The following is a 23,479-nucleotide window of genomic DNA, read 5'->3' on the forward strand; positions in this document are numbered from 1 at the left end:
AGTCAAAGTAGAGTTAAGGGTAAAGTCTAGAAGTTAAAGAAGTAAGTCAAAGTAAGTTTTCAAAGTTGTTCAAGAGCCTTTATTGAACGTTTTAACTTCGTTTTAAGGTTCAAGTTTCAAGTCAAGTAAAGAGTATCGAGTTTCAAGTTAAATCAAGAGACTTAAGTTGAGTTCATTTCTCCAAAGCTATTAGGGAACTAAGTATTCCTAAAGAAGTTTATAAATGTTTTTTTTTTTTACATTTGAGTAAGAGGGGAACCATGTTTTCCAAAAGAGCCTTTGGGCTAAGTTTTTGAGTAATTACCTCAACTAAAGTAAGATGTGTTTAAAGACACTTATGAGCCAAAGTATTTTTGGGAGTAGTATTGAGCACCGAATTGGGGACACGAGTTCATATTAACTCAACTCCTCATAAGAACCATGCACCAACATGGGACTTGACGGGTCATTCTTTTTAGATAACCATGTAAGATTAAGCTAGTGGATCCACTAAGTAAAGTAAGGTCCTATATCACGGCAAGGTATAGGATGGTCCTTGGGCAACGTGAGGTAAAACGTTGTATCATCACTAGGGCTCATAGTGGTGGTTGTCAGTTAAAGAATCTCCCACAATAGATATATATATTACTTTTATATAAGCAAAGTTGAGTTGTTATTGTTTTATCATTAACGAGCTAAGTTGTTTACACTGTTTTACAAGCTATTTATATATTGCATGTGTCTTATTGCTTTATATATTGAGTTCAGTTATTCATGAGTCGAACAGAGCCAAGGTAAGTGTTCTCTTGTACTCCTTTCAAGCTTAAGTTGTGGTTTAGCTTTCCAGCTTGCATACTCGTACATTCCATGTACTGATGCCAGTTGGCCTGCATCTTATTATGATGCAGACACAGGTACCCCGGATCAACATCCAGCACGCCGTTGATCCAGTTGAGCACTCCAGAGTCAGTGGTGAGCCTCCTTGCTTTTCGGAGGACTCAGTTGTTTTACTCTCTTAGTTTTGTTTTATTAGGATGTTGCGGGGTCTATCCCAACATCCATTCTCAGTATTATAGAGGCTTCATAGACAGTCAGTCAGTTGATTAGTTTTGAGTCTCTCATCTATGTATATATGTAAATATTCTATTTTGGGACTCAAGTTGCCTTTTTGCCCAGATTTTATCAGTTAAGTTGTTTTATGTCCTTGCATTGCATTGAGTTATGCTGTTGAGTTAAGTTTCCGCTGAGTTAAGAAAGTTAGGCCAAGGGTTCGCTTGGGGGCCAACAATGATCTTCGAGTGCCGGCCACGTCCAGGGTGTAAGCTCGAGGCGTGACATTTACATGGTTTACAATGTGGTGTAACCTTTGTGTCAAGTTCAAATTTTAATAACTATAACAATTAAAAATAATTTGTGGATTTGTTGGTTAAAAAATAATGGTGATTTGGATTTAAAGTTGCAATATGTTATAGTGTATATATTTTGATGTATGATATGACTAATTTTTTGGTGATATGTTGGATTAGAACTATAAAAGATATTGATTTTTAATTGATGATAAAATTGATTTTAGTTATATGGTACAACTCTATAATACATAACACCATAATCTAGTCAAATATGTACCAACTTTTTAGTATCATCAAATTAATTTACATGGTATACAATATGATTTAATCTTGGTGTCAAGTTCAAATTAATTTAATTCAATTTTACAATAATTAATAAATTATACCAAATTATAACCAAATAAATTTAAAAAATAAATAATTACATTGATGATAAATGTAATTTTTTGATTATATGTTCCGGCTTACATTCATGTAAAAAATGTTTTTTTTTTAAATGTAGGGAGAAAAATAAAAAAGAACAGAGAGATTTTTTGAAAAACAAAAGGAAAAATTGTATGAAATAACAAACTATTAATTGAAATTAAATGTTATAGCCATAGTTTGTTTTATTTGTAATTCGCAGCAAACATTTCATGTTTTTGCCATCTGACGGGACCCATAACCCATTCGGTATACAAATACAGAATTTTAGTTTGTTTATACAAATTCAGTTTGTTGTTTGTATATATTACCCATTCAGTATACAATTGTTTGTATATATTACCCATTCGGTATACAATCACCCTTTCGGTATACAATTACTATTTTTTAGTTTGTTTGTACAAATTCAATTTGTTGTTTGTATATCGAAATATACAAATACCGAATTCAATTTGTTGTTATTTTTAGTTTGTTTTATACAAATTCAATTTGTTGTCTGTATACCGAAATATACAAATACTGAAATATATGTATATGTATACCGAAATATACAAATTAATAGCCATAGCAAACATAAAGTTTGATATGAATCGCAATTATACAAACTATAGTTATAGCATACAAATATGATTTTTATGTTTGCTAAATCTAAAATTTACTCAAAATACAATGGGGTAGAAAATGGTAAATAAAAAAAAAAAAGATGAGTGAAGAGAGAGAGAGAGAGAGAGAGAGAAATAGGAAAGAGAAAAAATTTAGAAAAAAAAAGGGTGGAGAGAAAAAAAGAGAATCTGCTTATCTAATATTTCAGGAGAAAGATTAGATTAGTGGAGAAAGATAAGGAAAAAGACTAAAAAAGAGAGATTTTTAGGGACAAAAAAGAAAGATTTTTTTAATTCCTTTATTATATTTTGGTTTTTTTAAAAAAAATATTGTTTTGTTTTGTAAAGATTTTATTATTACATTGGTGAAAAGTCAAATTAGTATATATATAGTGGTGTAGCCACATGTAGTTGAGGGATGTCAACTGACAATATTTCATCAGAAAATAGTGTGAGATTCTACTTCTTTATATATTGACACCTCTTAGTAGATATATATATATATATATATATATTATACGTGAAAAGATTAATTAACTAAGCAAGATTTTTTTAATTTGATATATTATTCGCAAATAATGGTCCTTGTCCCTACGTAAATATCATGCTTTTGTCTACAACTCATCAGACTCTAAGGCAATATGTTTTTTTTATTCTTGCAACTCATTCTGAAGGCCTCCATTCAAATTTGGCATGGGTAGTATCACCCTTGTGCTTTTTCAAAGTGTACGATATTTGTCGAAACTATATATCTCATGCCAAAATTTAAAAATATTGTTCTCGTAAAAGTTGTTTTTTTCATGTAGGAAGTAAAAGGACAAACAAAATCTCCAAGCAGATGTGATGTAAATGCATGTGTCCATTAAATATGCAATGTCTTTATTCCAGAAACAAAATTGAACAACTCTTTCTGGTCACTACTTAAACAAATGTGTCCATTTGAGCTTCTGCAACCTTCATTCCTGTTGTATCCTCAGTTCCTCTGTTTTCCCTTGTTAAGTTTGTTTCAGTCGAAAAAATTAATGAAATCGTCCTAGATCAAAAACAACTCTAACAAGGACCTAAGCTAAGATTTCCAAGTCCTTGGCGCTTCTTTGTTTTTTGCACTGTCTACAGGCATAACTTCTACTCAATAAGAGAAACAATTTCTACCATGAGGTTGAAGACAAAACTATTGTTACATGAAAATAGAGCATAAGGGAAAAAGACTAACAAGGCAACATAGTTTATAAAATAAACATAATTCAACAACACTTGACAAGAAACTACTCTTACAAGTTATTTGTTACTTCGTTGTTTCACAACCTCAGTCCCATTTTTGTTGCATCCTCAGTCCCTACCGTAGAAAAAGGACAAACTAGGCTTTCAATGTAGATTTCCGCCTCGTCCCAATTATTAGAGTTAATAACCTTTGAAGATCTGAGCGGGTCACCCTTTAGATTGTATATCATGAAAGTTGATCCAAATACAACCAAAATTTCACTTCCACTTGCCAAGTGTAAACGTATTTGCCCAAGATATCCATACACCAATTGATCATCCGGCATCTTGATAGCAAACATCTTCGTCCAAGATTCTTTAACCCCATACTCCTTCATAAGCCAAACATCTAACATATATGGGTCGTCACAATCACACAAGACCGAAAGATTACTTCCCAACACTCCCAAGCTCAAAACCACACCTCCTCCTCCTTTCCAATAATAGGGTAGTTCCATCTCTCCCCATTTCCCGTCAGCCAGATCAATAGAAATGATGCTTCGTTTCATACACAGTTTAGGACCAATAATAGTAATCCAATGTAGTTTCCCATCCACAAACCTACCTGACTGCTGTAGTGGCACCATACTTGGACAATTATCAACCGTTCTCCAAGAATCACTTTTTAGACTATATCTTTTTACCTCAATTGGAAGTGAAAAATCATATCTCGCAAAAATAACGACTATGTTATAATCATCATGAAACTCATCATATCCAAAACCACATGATTGCTTGATGCAATACCCAAAAGTAGTTTTAGTTTTAGGATTAGGCAACTTCTTGTACTTTCTAATTGATGGATTCCATAGAAACAATTCGTTTTCCCGACTAACCAAACAAATCAATCCATTGACAGAACCTACAATATAAACACCACATGGAACTTGCCTGGGATAATCCAAGTCGTTTGCCTCGTTAAATGAGTTATTAAATAAAGAGCTAACGCTACAATCTCGAAAGCCATACACAGTACGCTCAAACATCATAACCTTATGGCGGGTGTATTCATTGCTATTGGCATTTAAGCTGAGATGAGTTTTGACAAATTCAGCACTAGAGATCAAAGCAAACCAAGATTTTGAAGCGCACCTAAATTTCAAGAGGGATTTTACTGGAAGCCTCAAGAGGATTTCAATAACCAGTTCGGTTGGCAGATCAGGAATCGAATTTTCCATCGTTGCTGATGAAAATTGAGAATCGATTTTACTTATATGAATCTCTTTGTACATATACTAAAACCTTATTCGTATAAAACTCCTTTTATTAATTTGTTTTGGTTGATTCCTAATACGAGTCGAACTAATTAATACTTGATACTGAATTCACATATATTTTTTAATTATTTTGAAATAAAATTCAAATATTTAGAAGTTACATAAAATATAAAATAGTTAACCACTCAAAATAAATAGGGGAAACTACATAAATGGACCATAAAATTAAAAAAAATTACAAGTTCTTACCCAAAGTCCAAACCCAAAGTAATTCTTGAAATACCCATTTTTTCTCATAAATAATTACAGCTCATACCCCATTCATTAAGGCTGATAATTTTCATCAAGGTTTTTGAGTGAAAAAATACCATCCATAATTAAAATAATAACGATGTATACATATTTGAGATCTCTTATAAGAATTTTGTCTTAGGCCAATAATTTTATTGAGACTCTTTGATCATCAAACTCGTTTGTGAGATAACACTACTATATTATTGTTGTTGAACTAGTTGGAGACAAAAATAATGGAACTCCTAATAATTCTCCATTCCAATCTTCAGTTTCAGTTGAAAAAAAAAGTTTTGGTGAAAAAAAAAAAAACTTATTATTGCCTCAATTGGAAATTGTTGAGAAGGTTATTACTGCTTTGAAGTTATTGATTAAAAAAATAGTGCACCTACATTTGAATAATAAATATGGAAAAATTAGATGGACTTGGATGGGAAGAAAAATTATATATAGTATATTTTGTGAAAGTGACGACTACAAAAAAGCATGAATGATGTTAGAGTTTCACAAGTTAGAAAATTGGATTAAAGTTATTGGAAAAAAAGATAGGAATTCATTAGTTTTTCTAATTAGCTAAAATATATGTTAGGCGCTGATAATGTGATACCTTATTTATTATTTTTCGACTAGTATCTATCATACTTATTGAACTTTTTGATATTATATTGTGCCTACAAAATATTTTTTATTCATGATTTTTTTTTATGTGATGCTTGATGATTATGATATTTTTTTAATCAAAAAGTAATATTTTTTGTTGAAATGAATTTTTTATAACATTTTATTAATACAATGTTTGATTTCATATGCACATTCAGGTATTGAAAACAAACAATCTTAATCATTCAATGTTCAGATTTAGAGACCACATCTTAATATTCAGATATATAATCAGATCTAGACACCTAGATCATAATGCAAATCTTAATATTCACATATTCAGAGGTTTTAAGCTTGCTGGAAACAAATAAGGCCTTAATGATCCTAACGTGACCGAAGAATATAACTTGGATTATCCATTGAATGACGCACACAAAGATGTTTTTTATTGGGGGTTCAGTTAATGGATTGATTTTGTCTTGCCATGGAGCCCACTGACATGTTTATATGAAATCTATCAATTAGGAGGGCTCATAATTGCCACATATATGATTTTGGATATGACGAATTTCGTGATGGTTATATGGTAGTATTGAAGTTGAAGTCAACTTATATAGTCTAAACGTTGATACTTGGACAAGTGTTGATGATTGCCTGAGTGTGGGCTAGTAAATGTTTGTGGCAAGTTTTTGAACGGGAACTGTATTAGCCTGCTATTGTTGTTGGCCTAAATACATGGGTTGGCTGGTACATCGTTTCTTTTGATTTTGCTAATGAAAAATCGGGAAAGGTGGAGAAGCCATGCTCTCAAGAAGGAGGTAGTTTTCGTTGGTGGGAGTGTTGGGAAATGATCTTTTTGTGTTTTCTTATAGGGGAAGTCATGAAGAAGTGTGGGTTATGAAAGAGTATGGGGTTAAAGCCTCTTTGACAAAAATGTATACCAACAAATATTAGTACTCTTCACTTTCAGTGTCGCACTCATGTCTACATGACATAGGTGTGGGTGTGGGATTTGTTACCATATCTGGTCAATCGATTAGGGTTCTTTATTCAAAATCGATCGAGTGAGAGCAACTTAGGTACTATTTGGTTTTCCCTATTTCTTACATACGCGTAAATTTCTTTCATATATATGATATTGTTAGTGCTTGTAATGAATTTTCAGCTTTAAAGGGAAGTTTGAAAATGATTATTCAGTAGTCTACTTAGGTAAATTTTTGGTGTGCTTGGTTTGAGAAGTTTTCTCTAAGCTGACAAAATTCATTAATACAAGGCTACTAGTTTTAGAGCTGTTTGTCATCTTTTTACAATTGCAGCATAGTTAGAAAATGTATTTATTCAATCCGCTTATTTGACATCCCAAGTTAATGTAGATACCATGAATTTTGTACTGCAACTAAGTCATGCATAGGCTTTCTTCGGACTCGTGTCAACTGTAGTGATTTAGCAGGACAGGTTGGACAACATCAGGCGTAGTACCAGGTACAAATGAGTGCCACATACCTGGACCAGTACGTTGTCCCAGATGCAAAAGGAAAACAGACTTTGCCTAAGACGTTAGCAACGGGACAAGAATAATAGCAGCTAGAATAATATAAATAGTAGTAGATTTCACTAAAGAAGGTGTTGGGTTTGAAAGAATCAAGACGTCATGAGGAGACTAATAATTGCAAATCCTGATGGTGATAAGTTAGATGACAAAAAAACTATACTAAAGGAAACATAATATTATTATGTTTATGGTTTGACCAATTGACTTACATATTTAAAACTAATAAAAAAACGTAAAAACTGTAGAGACAAAATAGAGACTTATTGGACTTCTAACAACAATTGATGTGTGACTTCCATAATTTCAAAGATCAAAAGCAATTTCCATACCAGAATTTCCAGATCCAACAACGAATCTTTATATTTTTCAATGAATTTTTTCCCCTTTGAAATTTTCAAGACCTCCCACTTTTGGAATATGGCCTTCGTTATTTTCTCCTGTAGCCAAAACCAAGAATCACAAACATACAATTCCATTTCTCCACTACCCACATTTCTTAATTTGACATTCCATTTATTCCCCTCATTGTTGAAAGGGATAATTCAACAAATCACAAGAGGGGCTGAGATATGCCAACTTTTGGTAACATACCCAAATTGCAAGAGGGGATTCACCGAAAGCCTTAAGAGGCTTTTACTGATGATCTCTGATTGCAGAACGATGGATCTAAAGTTTGAATCTTGAACAGAATAAGAAGAAAATGGATTACCGCTTGAGTGTTTCCTCCGCTTTTTGGGTCGATGGGAGGGTTCCGATTCCATTTGAGCTCTCTGTGAAGACTTAGGTTTCCATTCTACTGCGTAATGTCTCCAAAAGAGATTTTATATAGTTATTTTCTAAAAAGCGGTCCTTTTCTTTGTGTAATAGGTACAAAATATAGTACCTTAAATATCTCTTGAACAACTTTTGTACTCTAAATTCACCAAAAATGAGCAATTTAAGACACCCTACTAGAGTGCATTTAAGATACTGCGTTAATATCATGCTCAAAAGAGTCTTAAATTTTATCTTCCAAAAGACCAATCAAAGAAATTTAATGTTGGATTAGGAGGATTCACATTTAAGAACTTAATTTATACTAAGGTTTCATTGTATGTGGAACCAATTTCTTGATCAAATCCTAAAAAGGCCTATGATTATAATTTTTTTGAAAATATTCATCAAGAATCAATTAAAAATTCAGCAAAACCTACCTGAAATCTTGCCTTTCTTTAAAATTGACTGGAATGATCCAACTTGTGCATTGCTTAATCCCAACAACTGTAAGAGCACACTGTGTATATAAAACAAGGAAATTAGTCCAAGAATATAACTGTCCAATATTCTGAAATGCACAAAAAAAGATGTCAACTTATCATGGACAGCAACTCACCATTATTCATTATGGTATGCAATATATAGAGCGAGTTCGAAAACACAACAAAACACCAAAAACTTTACTCCTATTTATTGAAATGCAGTAATATAAATGGGATGAGGATGAACACATGCTATGCAATATCTCTTCCATATGCCATTCCTTTGTTCTTCAAAATTGAAATATAAAATGCAAATGTCAACATCCTGTTGAATCAACTTTAAGATTTATCTAACTTTGTAACCACAATAATAACATTGACATCATGATCACTTTTTCTTTTAATCTAAATTTTTCGTTAAAATAAAGCAAGATAGCAATAGAGATACGTAATGGCATACGAAGACCCTGATTGAGCACATAAAGATGTTGACAAATTTGTTGGAACATACTATATTCCTATCACCGGATAATTGCATCAATGTTCTTCTCTAGTTATTAATATTTCTGTTTTAGCAGCAACTCTCTTTGACCAGTGTTGTAGTAGTTAGGGCACTAAGCACAACTCAAATATCCATATACAAACGCAGGAAAATGGAAATGAATCTGGAAGTCAAGACATAGTGCAGAAATATTAATAACCAGAGAAGAACATCGATGCAATTATCCAGTGATAGGAATGTAGTATGTTCCAGCAAGTTTGTCAACATCTTTCTGTACTCAATCAGGCTCTTCGTATGCCATTACGTATCTCTATTGCAATATTGCTATCTCGCTTTATTTTAATGGAAAATTTAGATAAAAAGAAAAGTGATCATGATGCCAATGTTATTATTGTGGTTACAAAGTTAGATCAATCCAAAAGTTGATTCAACAGGATGTTGACATTTGCATTTTATATTACAATTTTAAAGAACAAAGGAATGGCGTATGGAAGAGATATTTTATAGCATGTGTTCGTCCTCATCCCATTTATATTACTGCATTTCAATAAATAGGAGTAAAGTTTTTGGTGTTTTGTTGTGTTTTCGGACTCGCTCTATATATTGCATACCACAATGAATAATGGTGAGTTGTTGTCCATGATAAGTTGACATCTTTTTTTTGTGCATTTCAGCATATTTGATAGTTATATTCTTGGACTAATTTCCTTGTTTTATATACACAGTGTGCTCTTACAGTTGTTGGGGTTAAGCAATGCACAAGTTGGATCATTCCAATCAATTTTAAAGAAATGCAAGATTTCAGGTAGGTTTCACTGAATTTTTAATTGATTCTTGATGAATATTTTCAAAAAAATAATAATCATAGGCCTTTTTAGGATTTTATCAAGAAATTGGTTCCACATACAATGAAACCGTAGTATAAATTAAGTTCTTAAATGTGAATCCTCCTAATCCAACATTAAATTTCTTTGACTGGTCTTTTGGAAGATAAAATTTAAGACTTTTTTTTACCGTGATATTAACGCAACATCTTAAATGCACTCTAGTAGGGTGTCTTAAATTGCTCATTTTTGGTGAATTTAGAGTACAAAAGTTGTTCAAGTGATACTTAATGTACTATATTGTGTACCTATTACACAGAGAAAAGGACCACTTTTTAGAAAATAATTATATAAAATCTCTTTTGGAGACATTGTAGAATGAAAACCTAAGTCTTCACAGAGAGCTCAAATGGAATCGGAACCCTCCCATCGACACAAAAAACGGAGGAAACGCACAAGCGACAGGGACAGATCCAGCCTTCTGTTAGGGGGTTGATCATCCGAACCCCCTTCGGCAGAAAATTTTACTATTTATACATGATTAAAATTATTTTATATATATATATATAATAGATGTCGAACCACCTTCGGATAGTTCGTGTATTTAGTTCTTCAAATATTGAAACCCCTTATTAAAAATCCTAGCTCCGCCACTGACAAGCGGTAATCCATTTTCTTCTACTTCTTCCGTTCAAGATTCAAACTTTAGATCCATCGTTTTACGATCAGAGCTCATCAGTAAAATCCTCGTAAGGCTTCTGGTGATGCCCCTCTTGCAATTCAGGTATAATTCAAAAAGCTGGCTTATCTCAGCCCCTCTTGTATTTGTTGAATTAGCCCTTTTCAACAATGAGAAGAATAAATGGAATGTCAAATCAAGAAATGTGTCTAGTGGAGAAAAATGAAATTGTATGCTTGTGATTCTTGGTTTTGGCTACAGGAGAAAATAACGAAGGCCATATTTCAAAAGTGGGAGGTCATGAAAATTTCAAAGGGCAAAAAATTCATTCAAGTGAGAATAAATTAGGTGAAAAATATGAACATAAAAAAGTATTGGTTGTTGGATCTGGAAATTGCTTTTGATCTTTAAAATTATGGAAATCACATATCAATTGTTGTTGGAAGTCCAATAAGTCTCACTATTTTGTCTTTACTTCTTTTTTATTGCATCAATGTAGGTTTGTATTTCTTGAATTTTGTAATTGATATCGATGATGTTGGGTTAGTTTAGTTGGTACCTCAATTATTTTACTTGGTATATGTTACTTTTACTAGCACATGTAATAGTGTAACTTTGTTCATCAAGAGATTGGTGTTTCTTGACCGTCAACTTCAGACCATACTCTTAAGAGAAAAAGTTGGAATTGAAACGTGATTTTCATGTTGTTTCGTTGATCACCTGATCATCTTATATACTCTTATATGTGAATTATGGCTCTTGACATAATTTAATCATGATTTTCATTTTGCTTGATTGACAGTCAGGGCATTACTCTTAAATGAGAATTATTAAGTTTATTGAAGCTTTATTTCTAAATTTTTGATTGGATCTTGTTTTCTTCTTTTGATAAACACATGAAGTTGGACCAATATTAGAATAACTACTAAGAACAACCTATATCTTTATTAAGTGTGTTTATTTCTTTTAAATATTTCAGCCACTTAATCATATATATATATATATTACCATAAGTGAGCAGTTCCAAAGTGTAAAGTTGAATCACCATTTTATCCTTACACTAAATTATAACGTTATAAAAATATATTTAATTAATTAAATATTATCACATCATACTATTATTAAATTTATGTTACTTAATATCAGCATACTATTTAATGTGAAAGAGTTTTTCACTTTCTGCAACCTCATTTTATAAGACTGAAAGGGAATGTGAAAAGTATTAATGATCGTGGTTCAATACTTCAATTGTGGACCTCTTAAATGTAGGATATGCACTAATATTTATTTTTTCTCAATGATCTGTATATAACAAATAGTAGAAGAGGTATATGATTTCATGGACACGTATTAAATGGTAAATAATGGCTATACAAAGCTGCTGTTTGGAAGTTGGAAAGAGCATCGTATCATAGTTTAAGGTTTTTCGTCTCCAACAATAAAACTTTTGATTTTCTTTAGTTACCTAACTTAATTGATAATGAATGATCTTGTCTAATCCATTAAATTATGCTCAATGATCAACTTATATAAATGAACTCATAAATCACGAATATGTGCAACTCTCTCCATTAGGGGAAACAGTAGAGGAAAGATTAAGAGTAAGTTCATTTTTCAGCTTTGTTATTTTCTGTGAACGTGTTCGTAAAAATATATTATTCTTGTTTATGTAATATTTTATGAGTTTTAAGTTTTATAAATTATCAATGTTTCTTATATTCATGTTTATGAGTTAAAATCAAACTGATGTATTGACATAGAAGCATTAGAGATTGACTTTTGGCTCTCTTATATGTCTTGCCTTTACCATTAGCTTTGAGTCTTTGCTTAGCTTGAAGTTGTTTGAAACTTTAATTTTTGATACCTTAAATTTGCTGAATTTGGTAAAAAAAAAAGTGGATAAATGAAAAGAATAGGTATTCATACATAATATTTCGATGATATATGTTTATTAATGTTTTCCTAATTATATAATTATAAGTGGATGAATGAAACTACTCCTGTTGAAATCGGTAATCAAAACAACAAATGGAATACGCATCAAGAACAATACTTATGAAAGAGTATCATGTAATATATGAACACATTAAATATTACTCAAAATATAATTTATTATACATTTTACCTACCTAGATAAACTTAGTTGTTGAATTTTGTAGTTTCAAATAATATTTAATCATCTAATATTGTTCAACGAAGAAGTCATTTGAATATAAGCTAATTATTCATCTATTTCAATTTGTACTTTTTCACTTTATTCTATTATTCATTACAATGCATTTTTAATATGATTTATTTTGTACGGACTACTTGTATGAGACACACGTGCATTACACGTGTCCAGGAACTAGCAGCTTAATAAATCTAAATGATTAAGAATTGTTTTATTACTATTCCCGTCACCCATCATTAGCAACTATAACTATCGCCACCCACCATCCACAACTACCATCTTCAGCCACTATTTATAATCATCACCACCAACCATCATTACCACAACAACATGCAATCACTATTGCCAATCATCACCATAGTTACTACTATATATCGCCAATCATCGTCATCATTCACCTTAGCTACTACCACTATCATCCACCACAACTATTAGTCGCTACACAAATTATCAACATCACGACAGACTACTAACTTACAATTCAAATGTACGTTCAAATTCAAATGTCTTAATATTAATGAAAACAAATAAGATAATGTATATTTTAAAAAGGCATAATACATAAATATGCCCTTTAACTTAGCCTCATTTCATATTTATACCCTCCAACTTTGTGTGTGCACAAATAGACACTTAAACTTGTATAAAGTTGAACAAGTAGACACATGAGTCCTATGTGGCATAATACACATAGGACACCACGTAGGACGCAAATTGCCATGTAGGATGCCACATAGAACGTGTGTGTCTACTTGTGCACACTCAAAGTTGGAGGACATAAATATAAAATGAGGCAAAGTTAAAGGGCATATTTATGTATTATGCCTTTTAAACAAGTAAAACTACTATTAAATTTCCTTTATCCCTTATTGCTTCATCTGTGTTCCTATTTATAAGTCATAACTTATCTCGATAATTTTAATCTCTCTCATGAAATCACAACGGATTTTTCTTTTTCATTGATTCCTGCAAATTGGATCAACAACAATTCTTGAATTAGGCCAGGGATAAATCGAAAAAGAGATCCGAGAGTTTTATTTGTCCTAGTAGTTTCTTTCTTTAATTTAATCTATTCCTTGTTTAGAAAAAAGTTTGATTCGTTTCACCTCAAATAATTTGTACCAATTCTTCCTTTATCAAACAAAATCATCCCACTTTTAATCTTTCTTGCTATTTAGTTTTAACGTCGTCCTATAAAACTTAGAATCCTAACTTAATTTTATCTTTCTTCTTTTAGGACCAATTTATTTAAATTTACGAAGCTAAAACCCTACGATTGAAAACACTCACAATCTTCATTATTGAGGAAAAAGATTAACCGGAGGAAGATAGAACCACATAGAAGCAATCCAGTCCAATCAGGGATCGAAGGCCTATGGACGATAATGAATGCATCTCTTGGACAACAACTGACGAGTTAATCCAAACTTAATTTTTTCTTATATGGTCCTAAAACCTCTTAATTTTTTATGAGTATTCGATATGAGCTTGTAATTTTTAGAAGAATGTACCATGAATTCATTTTTTAGAAGTCTGGATTTGAAGTTTCATTTTTGAATTCATCTCTACTTATGAAGAGAAATTCGCAATTCTTGATTTTGAAGGAGAGGAGCGGAAAAGTTGATGGTTAGGTTAGTACAGGAGTAAAAACGTCATGTCCAATTCAAAATATAAAAAGCGGAGTCAAACAATGATACAAAGAAAAAGTTTTAACAATTGAACTTGAATTTAAATACTTAATAAAAATAAGTAAAAGGGAAATGAGACATGAAAAAAGAAGAAAAGAAACACGTAGCATGTGATTTCCCCGCCTCCAAAACAACTTCTTTTGTTACAACATTTATTCAAGTTATTACAATCCCTGAACGAATGAATGGAAAATCTAAGCTAAGTAAGCTTTCTCAATCCCCGACAACTCTTCAACCCATCCCAACAATCATTGTTCGGATACACCTTAATCAAAGTAAGGTCCATGTACAGCGTAAAAGACACACCCGACTACATACCTGTACAGCGTAAAAGACACACCCGACTACATACAAATAGTGAACATGTTGAGGAATAAAGATCATAGCAACCATATAATAACACAACCTAATTATCCATAGCAAAAAGGCCAGAGTTATCAAAATAGAAAGAATAAATACAAAATTAAACCACAACAGATTTAGAGCTAGTCATAACCACAATATTTATATAATTGGAGCATGTATAAGTCGAAGAGAAAGTGTACCTGTTTGCTTTCACAGAATGTCTAATGCAAAATTAAAGATATACAAAGCTACCACATAGGTATTGAATGCATTGTTAAGAGAACTAACCAGTGATATGGCAAAAATGAGCCGAAGGTAAGAACTTTCAGTGTTCAGACTTACTGTAGAGATGAGGAGGAGAGCTCGAGAGATTTCTCATTCATTTTGAATAGAACGAAAGCTTGAGGGGATTTTTCCAGTGATCAGTCCACTGCCAAGTAGAGAGGAAAGGAGTTGTTTATATAGCATAGAAGTAGTAATCAATCCAAGGAGAGTAAAATGCAAAAATAACTCACAACACTAATCTAGGAAATCTTTTTCTTAGACAACCGAATCAGATTTTCCAAAATATAAGACCAAGTACAAAGGGGATGCTCTATAAAACCAAGCCGGAATTTATTGTAAGAATAAAGAAAAACTTCCACAAGTTCGAACTTACCATAAGAGTTAACTCATCAAGAAATCCATGGAGGAAACAAATAAGAGAGTATGAATTAACTGAGCATAAATGAAGCAGAAGAGGAAGAAAGCAAATTGATTTCGGCATTCATTCATAAATACAAGAGTACTAAAGATGTTCCAGTCTAATTAAAGAGAGGAAATCAGTTAACAATGGAAAAGGAGGCAATTATTCAAGATGGTTGTAAATCTAACATGCCAACATCAAAGTTTACCTTAAACAATTGCAAAACCGAGGCAATATCAAGTCACCATATCTATGTTGAATATTGATCAAAAGTAATTAGAGGTTCCTATTTAGTTGGCAGAGTAACACGTTTGTTAGGAGTCCTAGTTGAGTCAAAGCATATCTCCTGTTAGTTGCTAATATTTAGCTTAGTGGATAAGGTTGTGGTTAAGTTAGTGGGTCATGTTTCTCTTAGGTGGTTGAGTCTTAATTCCTATTTAAAGTGTCCTATGTATTTTCGTTATTAATATTAGAAATATAACGTGAAAGTTCTCTGCAACTCTTCTTCTATCTTCTTATACGTTGTTTCTTCTTTCTTTATTCTCCAACAAAATTGGTATCAAGAGCCAGGTTAGGTCAAACTGAGAGCAAATCAGTAGCAAGAAGAAAGTGACAATTGAGAACAAAGAATGTCTACCAATGGAGCATCTACCACATCTCAACAACTAATTCCCATCTTTAATGGGGACAAATACGAATTTTGGAGCATAAAGATGAAGACTTTGTTCAAGTCTCAAGAATTGTGGGATTTGGTGGAGAAGGGTTATGCTGAGGAAGATGAAGCACAAAGATTGCGGGAGAACAAAAAGAAGGACTCCAAGGCTCTGTTTTACATTCAGCAAGCGATGCATGACTCAATTTTTTCCAGAATTGCTGTTGAAGAAACCTCAAAGCAGGCATGGGATATTCTGAAAAAAGAATTCCACGGCTCGACAAAGGTAATGACTGTTAAACTCCAATCACTCCGACGTGATTTTGAAAATTCATCCATGAAAAGTAGTGAATCTGTGCAAGGCTACTTATCTCGGGTGAGTGCAATTGTTAATCATATGAAGGCATACGGTGACAAAATTACTGATGAAACTATAGTTTCTAAAGTTTTGAGAAGTCTTAATAAAAGATTTGATCATGTCGTAGCTGCTATTGAGGAGTCCCATGATTTATCTAATTATGGTTTTGATGAATTGATGAGTTCATTGCAAGCTCATGAGGATAGACTGAATGCTTCTCAAGAAAAGGGCGAAGAGAAGGCATTTCAGATCAAGGGGGAGTCTTCTTTCAAAGGCAAATCAGAAGTTTCAAATGCCAGAGGATATGGAGGCAGAGGTAGTTTCCGTGGACGAGGTCGTGGCAGAGGACGAGCTCAGTTTGGTGGTGAGCACCGGCAATTCAAGAGCAATATTCAGTGTCGCTTTTGTAGAAAAATGGGGCACAAGGAAGCTGATTGCTGGACTAAACAGAAAGATGAACAACAACATGCCAATTTCACTGAGCAACAACAAGATGAGGGCAATTTGTTCATGGCTCACTCCTCAATAGATGTTGGTTCAGATGATGTATGGATAATTGATAGTGGTTGCTCCAACCACATGTCGGGCAGAAGGTCACTGTTCAAAGAACTTGATGAATCGGAGAAGTCAAAAGTTCGTCTTGGAAATGACAAGGCAATGACAGTCGACGGGAAAGGCACAATCGCTCTAAAAACTTCTCATGGTAATGTCAAACTTCTCCATGATGTGCAGTATGTTCCTTGTTTAGCCCATAACTTGTTGAGTGTTGGGCAACTGATGAATTGTGGATATTCTATTTTGTTTGATGACAATTCTTGTAGCATTCAAGATAAAAATTCAGGACACAAAATTGTTGACATTCAAATGACTCAAAATAGAATGTTTCCTCTTGAAGTTTCTGATGTTAAAAGTTTTGCGTTAATTACCAAAAGCAATACGGAAGCCAATTTGTGGCATTTGCGGTATGGTCACTTGAATATAAAGGGGTTACAATTATTAGGTCGTAGAAATATGGTTCTTGGTTTGCCTAGAATTGATGCTCTTGAATTTTGTGAAGGATGTGTGTATGGGAAGCAAAATAGAAATTCACTTCCTGTAGGTAAGTCTTGGAGAGCATCTGTTTGTCTTGAATTGGTGCATGCTGATCTATGTGGTCCTATGAGTGTTGAGTCCTTAGGTGGAAGTCGATATTTTCTGCTTTTTACGGATGATTATAGTCGAATGAGTTGGGTATATTTCTTGAAATTTAAATCAGAAACATTTGAGAATTTCAAGAAATATAAGTCTTTTGTTGAAAGACAAAGTGGTTGTAGAATTAAGACTCTTCGAACAGATAGAGGTGGTGAATTTATATCAAATGAATTCAACACCTATTGTGAGGAAAACGGTATTCACAGAGAGCTCACAGCACCATATACTCCAGAGCAGAATGGTGTTGCCGAACGCAAGAATCGGACAGTCGTTGAAATGGGTAGAAGCATGATGCAAGCTAGAGGTGTACCAAAATATTTCTGGGCTGAAGCTGTTGCTACCGCTGTCTACATGCTGAACATTTCACCCACCAAGGCTGTTCTTAATCAAACACCATATGAAGCATGGAGAGGTAACAAGCCCAAGGTAAGCCACTTACGTGTCTTTGGATGTATAGCTTATTCTTTGGTGAATTCCCAAGCTAGATATAAGCTTGATGAAAAATCAAAGAAATGTATCTTTGTTGGATTTAGCACACAATCCAAAGCTTATAAGCTATATAATCCACTGAGTGGAAAAATTGTGATCAGTAGAAATGTTATGTTTAATGAAGATGCTAGCTGGAACTTTGATTCTGAGAATGTTAGTTCAAATATTAAGTTGCCGCCTACTGATGAAGCTTTTCAGCAAGAACCTGCAGCAGTTTCTGTTCCAGGGAACACATCCAGCTCTTCTCCAACAAGTAGCAGCCGTGCTACTCATCAATCAAGAACCTCTGCTCCAGCAAGTGATCACAGCTTAACCCCCCAAGGAAGTGGCAGCAGTTCTTCTTCAAGTGATTCTTTCAGTGAGACTCCACCAGCGAAATTCAGATCATTAAGGGAGATTTATGAAAATTGTTCTTTTGCTTTGTATGTTACTGAACCCAGTTGTTTCAAGGAAGCTGTAGAAAGTCCAGCATGGAAAAATGCAATGATAGAAGAGATGCAAGCAATTGAGCAGAATCAAACATGGGAATTGGTGAATCTACCGGAAGGAAAGGAACCCATTGGACTCAAATGGGTATTCAAAATCAAGCGTCATGCAGATGGGAGCATACAGCGATACAAAGCAAGGCTTGTAGCTAAAGGATATGCACAACATCAAGGTATTGATTATGATGAGATGTTTTCACCTGTCGCTCGCTTTGAAACGGTGAGAATACTCTTATCTTTGGCTGCTAAACTGAGCTGGCCCGTTTATCAATTTGATGTTAAATCTGCATTCTTAAATGGGGATTTGGAAGAGGAAGTTTATGTTTCCCAACCAGAGGGTTTTGGTGTTAGTGGCAATGAGAGCAAAGTATACAAGCTCAAGAAGGCTCTTTATGGGCTAAAACAAGCACCACGGGCATGGTACAACAAAATTGACTCGAACTTCCTGAGGAATAGATTTGAAAGGAGCGAGAATGAGCCTACGTTGTATGTAAAGAAACAAGGTACAAGTGATTTTTTGGTAGTTTGTCTCTATGTGGACGACATGATCTATATGGGGTCATGTGAAACTTTAGTTGCTGAATTTAAATCTTGCATGATGAAGGAGTTTGAAATGTCAGATTTAGGTGTTTTGCAATACTTTCTTGGTCTTCAGGTGAAACAGGTAGAAGATGGTATTTTTGTTTCTCAAACGAAGTATGCAAAAGACCTCTTGTTCAAGTTCGGTATGCATAATTGTAAAGCGGCTGCCACACCCATGAATGCAAATGAAAAATTTCAGCTTGAAGATGGCACAGATCTCGCTGATCCTAGTCACTACAGAAGCTTGATTGGAGGTTTGAACTACCTAACACATACTCGTCCTGATATTATGTTTTCTGTTGGTATGTTGTCTAGGTATATGCATAGTCCTACCAAGCAACATCTTGGTGCTGCCAAAAGAGTTTTGCGTTATGTTGCTGGGACAGTTGACTTCGGGATTTGGTACTCCAAAGATGCTGATTTCAGCTTGACAGGATACAGTGATAGTGATTGGGCAGGAAGTATAGATAACAGAAAGAGTACTTCTGGAAATGTGTTCAATTTAGGATCTGGAGCGATCTCTTGGAGCTCAAAGAAGCAGGATGTGGTTGCATTATCATCATTGGAAGCAGAATATATTGCTGTAACTTCAGCAGCTTGTCAAGCCTTATGGTTACGAAGAATGTTAGTTGATGTTTTCTATCGGCAAGAGGGTGCGATAAAAATATTTTGCGATAACAAGGCAACAATTGCAATGACAAAGAATCCGGCTTTTCACAGCAGAACAAAGCACATAGACATCCGTTATCATTTCATTCGTGACCACACAGCAAGAGGTGATGTAGAGTTGAAGTTTTGCGGTACAAGGGATCAAATTGCAGATGTTCTCACCAAGGCACTCCCACAAGCCAAGCATGATCAGTTCCGGCAGAAACTTGGAGTTTGTAATTTTGAATCAAGGGGGAGTGTTGAATATTGATCAAAAGTAATTAGAGGTTCCTATTTAGTTGGCAGAGTAACACGTTTGTTAGGAGTCCTAGTTGAGTCAAAGCATATCTCCTGTTAGTTGCTAATATTTAGCTTAGTGGATAAGGTTGTGGTTAAGTTAGTGGGTCATGTTTCTCTTAGGTGGTTGAGTCTTAATTCCTATTTAAAGTGTCCTATGTATTTTCGTTATTAATATTAGAAATATAACGTGAAAGTTCTCTGCAACTCTTCTTCTATCTTCTTATACGCTGTTTCTTCTTTCTTTATTCTCCAACAATCTATCATAAATCAAGCTCAAGATAGGAAAGAAGCAGATTGCTACAATTACCGCTTAGGTATACTGTCATGAGATCACATAAGGAGGGAAAGTATATTGTACAACATCACTTGATTTGGGGATCGTAGTTGAACATGTCATGAAAGAGTAAACAAAATTACAGGGACTCGATACAGAGCATGTAAGTACAAAATCAATCTATCACGCATAATACTGAAAGCAAATTCCCTACTATTAGAAATCATAAACATACCTAAATCAGAAGCTAATGCTAGAAGAATATTTTCAGAAATTCTAACAAAGTGTGGATGGAGGAGATTTGGAAAGACAATACCCGAATCAATTTGTAAGAAACTATCTGACAGTGCCTTTGTCTTCACCAGAGTTTTTCGGAACACATTAGAGAGGACAATGTGTTTCTGATTCACTGGTGGTGCTGGCAGGACAGTGAAGGTGGCAAGGGGAAGAGCGGAAGAGAAGGGGAAAGGGGAGAGAGGAGGAAGTGGTTCGCCGGTGGAGCATCGGCTGGGATAGGGTTGCTCGAGGAGTTGGCTGGTGGAGCGGTGGTCGGAGGCGAGGTGTGGGCGGTGAGAGGCTGAGGTGCGGTGGTTTTGTGAGAAATTGGAATTGATTTAGGGATTTGGGGTTTTGGACATAATTAGAAAAGAAGATTGAAAAAATAAGTGTGGGCATTGATCGAAAGTTGTGAGATCGATGGAAATTGGAATTTAAAATTGCGCCACGTTGATCAATTAGATTAGAATACAAAACTGGATGGAATTTAAATAACTTTGGAGAAAAAATTGATGAATTAATAAAATACTACTCGTATTAATAAAATAATAAATAAAAATATTATGGTAAACCTTATTAATAAATAATAATTTTTCATATAAAAGAAATACATTTAGCACTATTGGAGGTTGTTGAGTTTAACACATTAAATAGGGGAAAAGGACCTTTTGATCATTCATTTTCCTAAACTCTTAATCGTTAGTGCGGAAGTGAAGACGGTTCAACCTTTGATTGACCAAATAAGTAAAACCATGAGAAGATAGTCAGTCCTAAGGAAAAATATACATAGCTAGCTGGGATAGGAACTTCCCGATATCTAAGAAGGGAGTGTCCCTCTAGTATACCCTGACAGGTCAAAAATGTCTATGAGATTCCATGTTCACACAAAATATTGACTTGGTGGGATTTTAGTACTTAAGCTAGAGGTGTTAGAAAAAGTTCTCAAGTTTCTCAACAGTAGCAGAAGAGACCCAAATTCACCATTGCTGAACAAGAAAACACCAAAAAGTTTTCACGTGGAAATTCTTGCGAGTAAGATTTGGCGGAGTTAGGCAGGACCATTTTTTGGCAGGTCAATATGTTGCATGAGTATATCTTGTGGCCCTTTCGTAAGTTTTCTTTTCTTTTGGTATTTATAGACTATGACTTTATGAGCCTGTTTAAGATGAATTTATAACTTAAGTTGGAATTTCTAACTTATTTTTTGTTATTTTGACTTCAAAACAGGTGCTTAAAAGCACTGCTTTATTTTACACAAACACTACAAAACTGCTTAAAAACACCTAAATAAGCCAATCAAAACAGGCTCTACGTATACAAGACTATTAAACTATCTGTGTTTGTTGATCTTCATTGTTTAATATGCGACTGAAGCTCCTGATCTTCATCGGTACTCTAGCAAGCTCGGTTGAGATAAATTAAATTTCACTGTAAATTGTTGCTCATGTTGACAACAACAAAGACCAAGCAAGTCTTTACTTTAACTTGGCACTTGGATTAGCTGCTGTAAATAGCTGACAAATGAATAAGAAACTTTATAAATAAATAAGTGCATTCAACTTGAAATAGAGATAAATTAACTGCATCACCAATCTAATAAAAAATAAACTTTCTCCCCCTCCCCCTTCCCCTCTTTCTTCCCCCTTCCCCTTCGTAAGTGAATTCTTCATATGCATTAAACGATCAAAGAAACGTGTAATCGTTTCTATATTTGAAAGTAAGTTGAGTCTCCTAGGATGACAACTCCATAGCAAAACATCCACAAAAGTTGGGCACTCCATAGTCTGATCCAGACATAGAGATATGGTTAAATCGTCCACCCGAGGGGTAGACCCTATGTGGTCCGTTTGCAAATCTGTCATGTTGAACTCACTGCAATTCGAAAAATAAAGGTAAACTTGAGACCAAGAGGATGAATTTGATAGGAACTTCCTCAACTTACAAAACCATGCAGCATTCAAATTGGACAAGCATTGAAGAGTGATTTCTGAGTGCTCCAATTGGGTTGACTCTCTTGCAATTTTAAGTTCAGGAATTTGATTCCCCATATAGTCAAGTGATACCAAATTCGGAGCATCAATCTCCCATGTACCGCCACGCTGATGAATCTTCAAGACCTTCAAGGAATCCGACTTAATCTTTCCAAGATTCCCCGAACAATGCTGGAGGATGAAAGAAACAATCAAGGGACAGCTATTAAGTAGAGTTTGAAGCATGTTTTTGCCTAATCTTACATGAGATAGAAAAACATTTCTCAAAGACTTGCAATTCACAACACCACTAGATAACGAAACATTCATACCATTACAATCCCGCAGAAACAATTCTCTTAAAGATTTAGCTGCCAAGATTGTTGAAATAGGCATGGGGTATGTTGTATAGTTAAGGATAAGATCTTTTACACCATTCTAAAGTGCAATGTCAAGCCACTTATCAATCATACGGAAGAGTTTTTCAGAATCACCATCGAACTCTAGTAATTCAAACTTTTCTATAGAAATTTTTCCGTCCCTATATCTCTCCATGGTTGTGTTTGCTATCTTTGCCCCGCCTTTGCAACAATGAACACTGAATTCCAAGTTGGGAAGAGTTGACCATGCTTGCAGCCATGATTTGGAGAGAATGCTCATCTGCGTTGCTTCCTCAAAAGTAAGAAAACAGAGTATTCTTTGAATGAGACATTCAGGCAATATGTCAGTCATGGTCGTTATGAAGGATCAGATCAAAACCCTAATATTAATGAAACTTTATAGATTTTAAAAAAGAGCCCTACATATTAGGAATTCTATTTTTAAACGAATTCCTTAAAAAGGAAAA

At 34.0% G+C, this 23,479-nt stretch overlaps 1 protein-coding gene and 1 pseudogene across 1 annotated transcript; both read right to left on the reverse strand.

Moving 5' to 3' along the window:
- Window positions 1–3,651: 3,651 nt before the first annotated feature.
- Window positions 3,652–4,791, reverse strand: LOC125808321 (F-box/kelch-repeat protein At3g23880-like). The gene has a single exon (XM_049488045.1). It carries the CDS (start codon window positions 4,789–4,791, stop codon window positions 3,652–3,654), a length of 1,140 nt encoding a protein of 379 aa, XP_049344002.1.
- A 17,368-nt stretch (window positions 4,792–22,159) lies between these two features.
- Window positions 22,160–23,364, reverse strand: LOC125808200 (putative F-box protein At3g58860; annotated as a pseudogene).
- Window positions 23,365–23,479: the final 115 nt, after the last annotated feature.

Source organism: Solanum verrucosum, unplaced genomic scaffold (assembly GCF_900185275.1).
Source record: "Solanum verrucosum unplaced genomic scaffold, falcon-dt-bn FXZP01000234.1, whole genome shotgun sequence".
NCBI lineage: Eukaryota > Viridiplantae > Streptophyta > Magnoliopsida > Solanales > Solanaceae > Solanum > Solanum verrucosum.

Coding starts and splice junctions, on each gene's coding strand:
- LOC125808321 (XM_049488045.1), bottom strand. CDS start 4,791: ATGGAAAATTCGATTCCTGATCTGCCAACCGAACTGGTTATTGAAATC.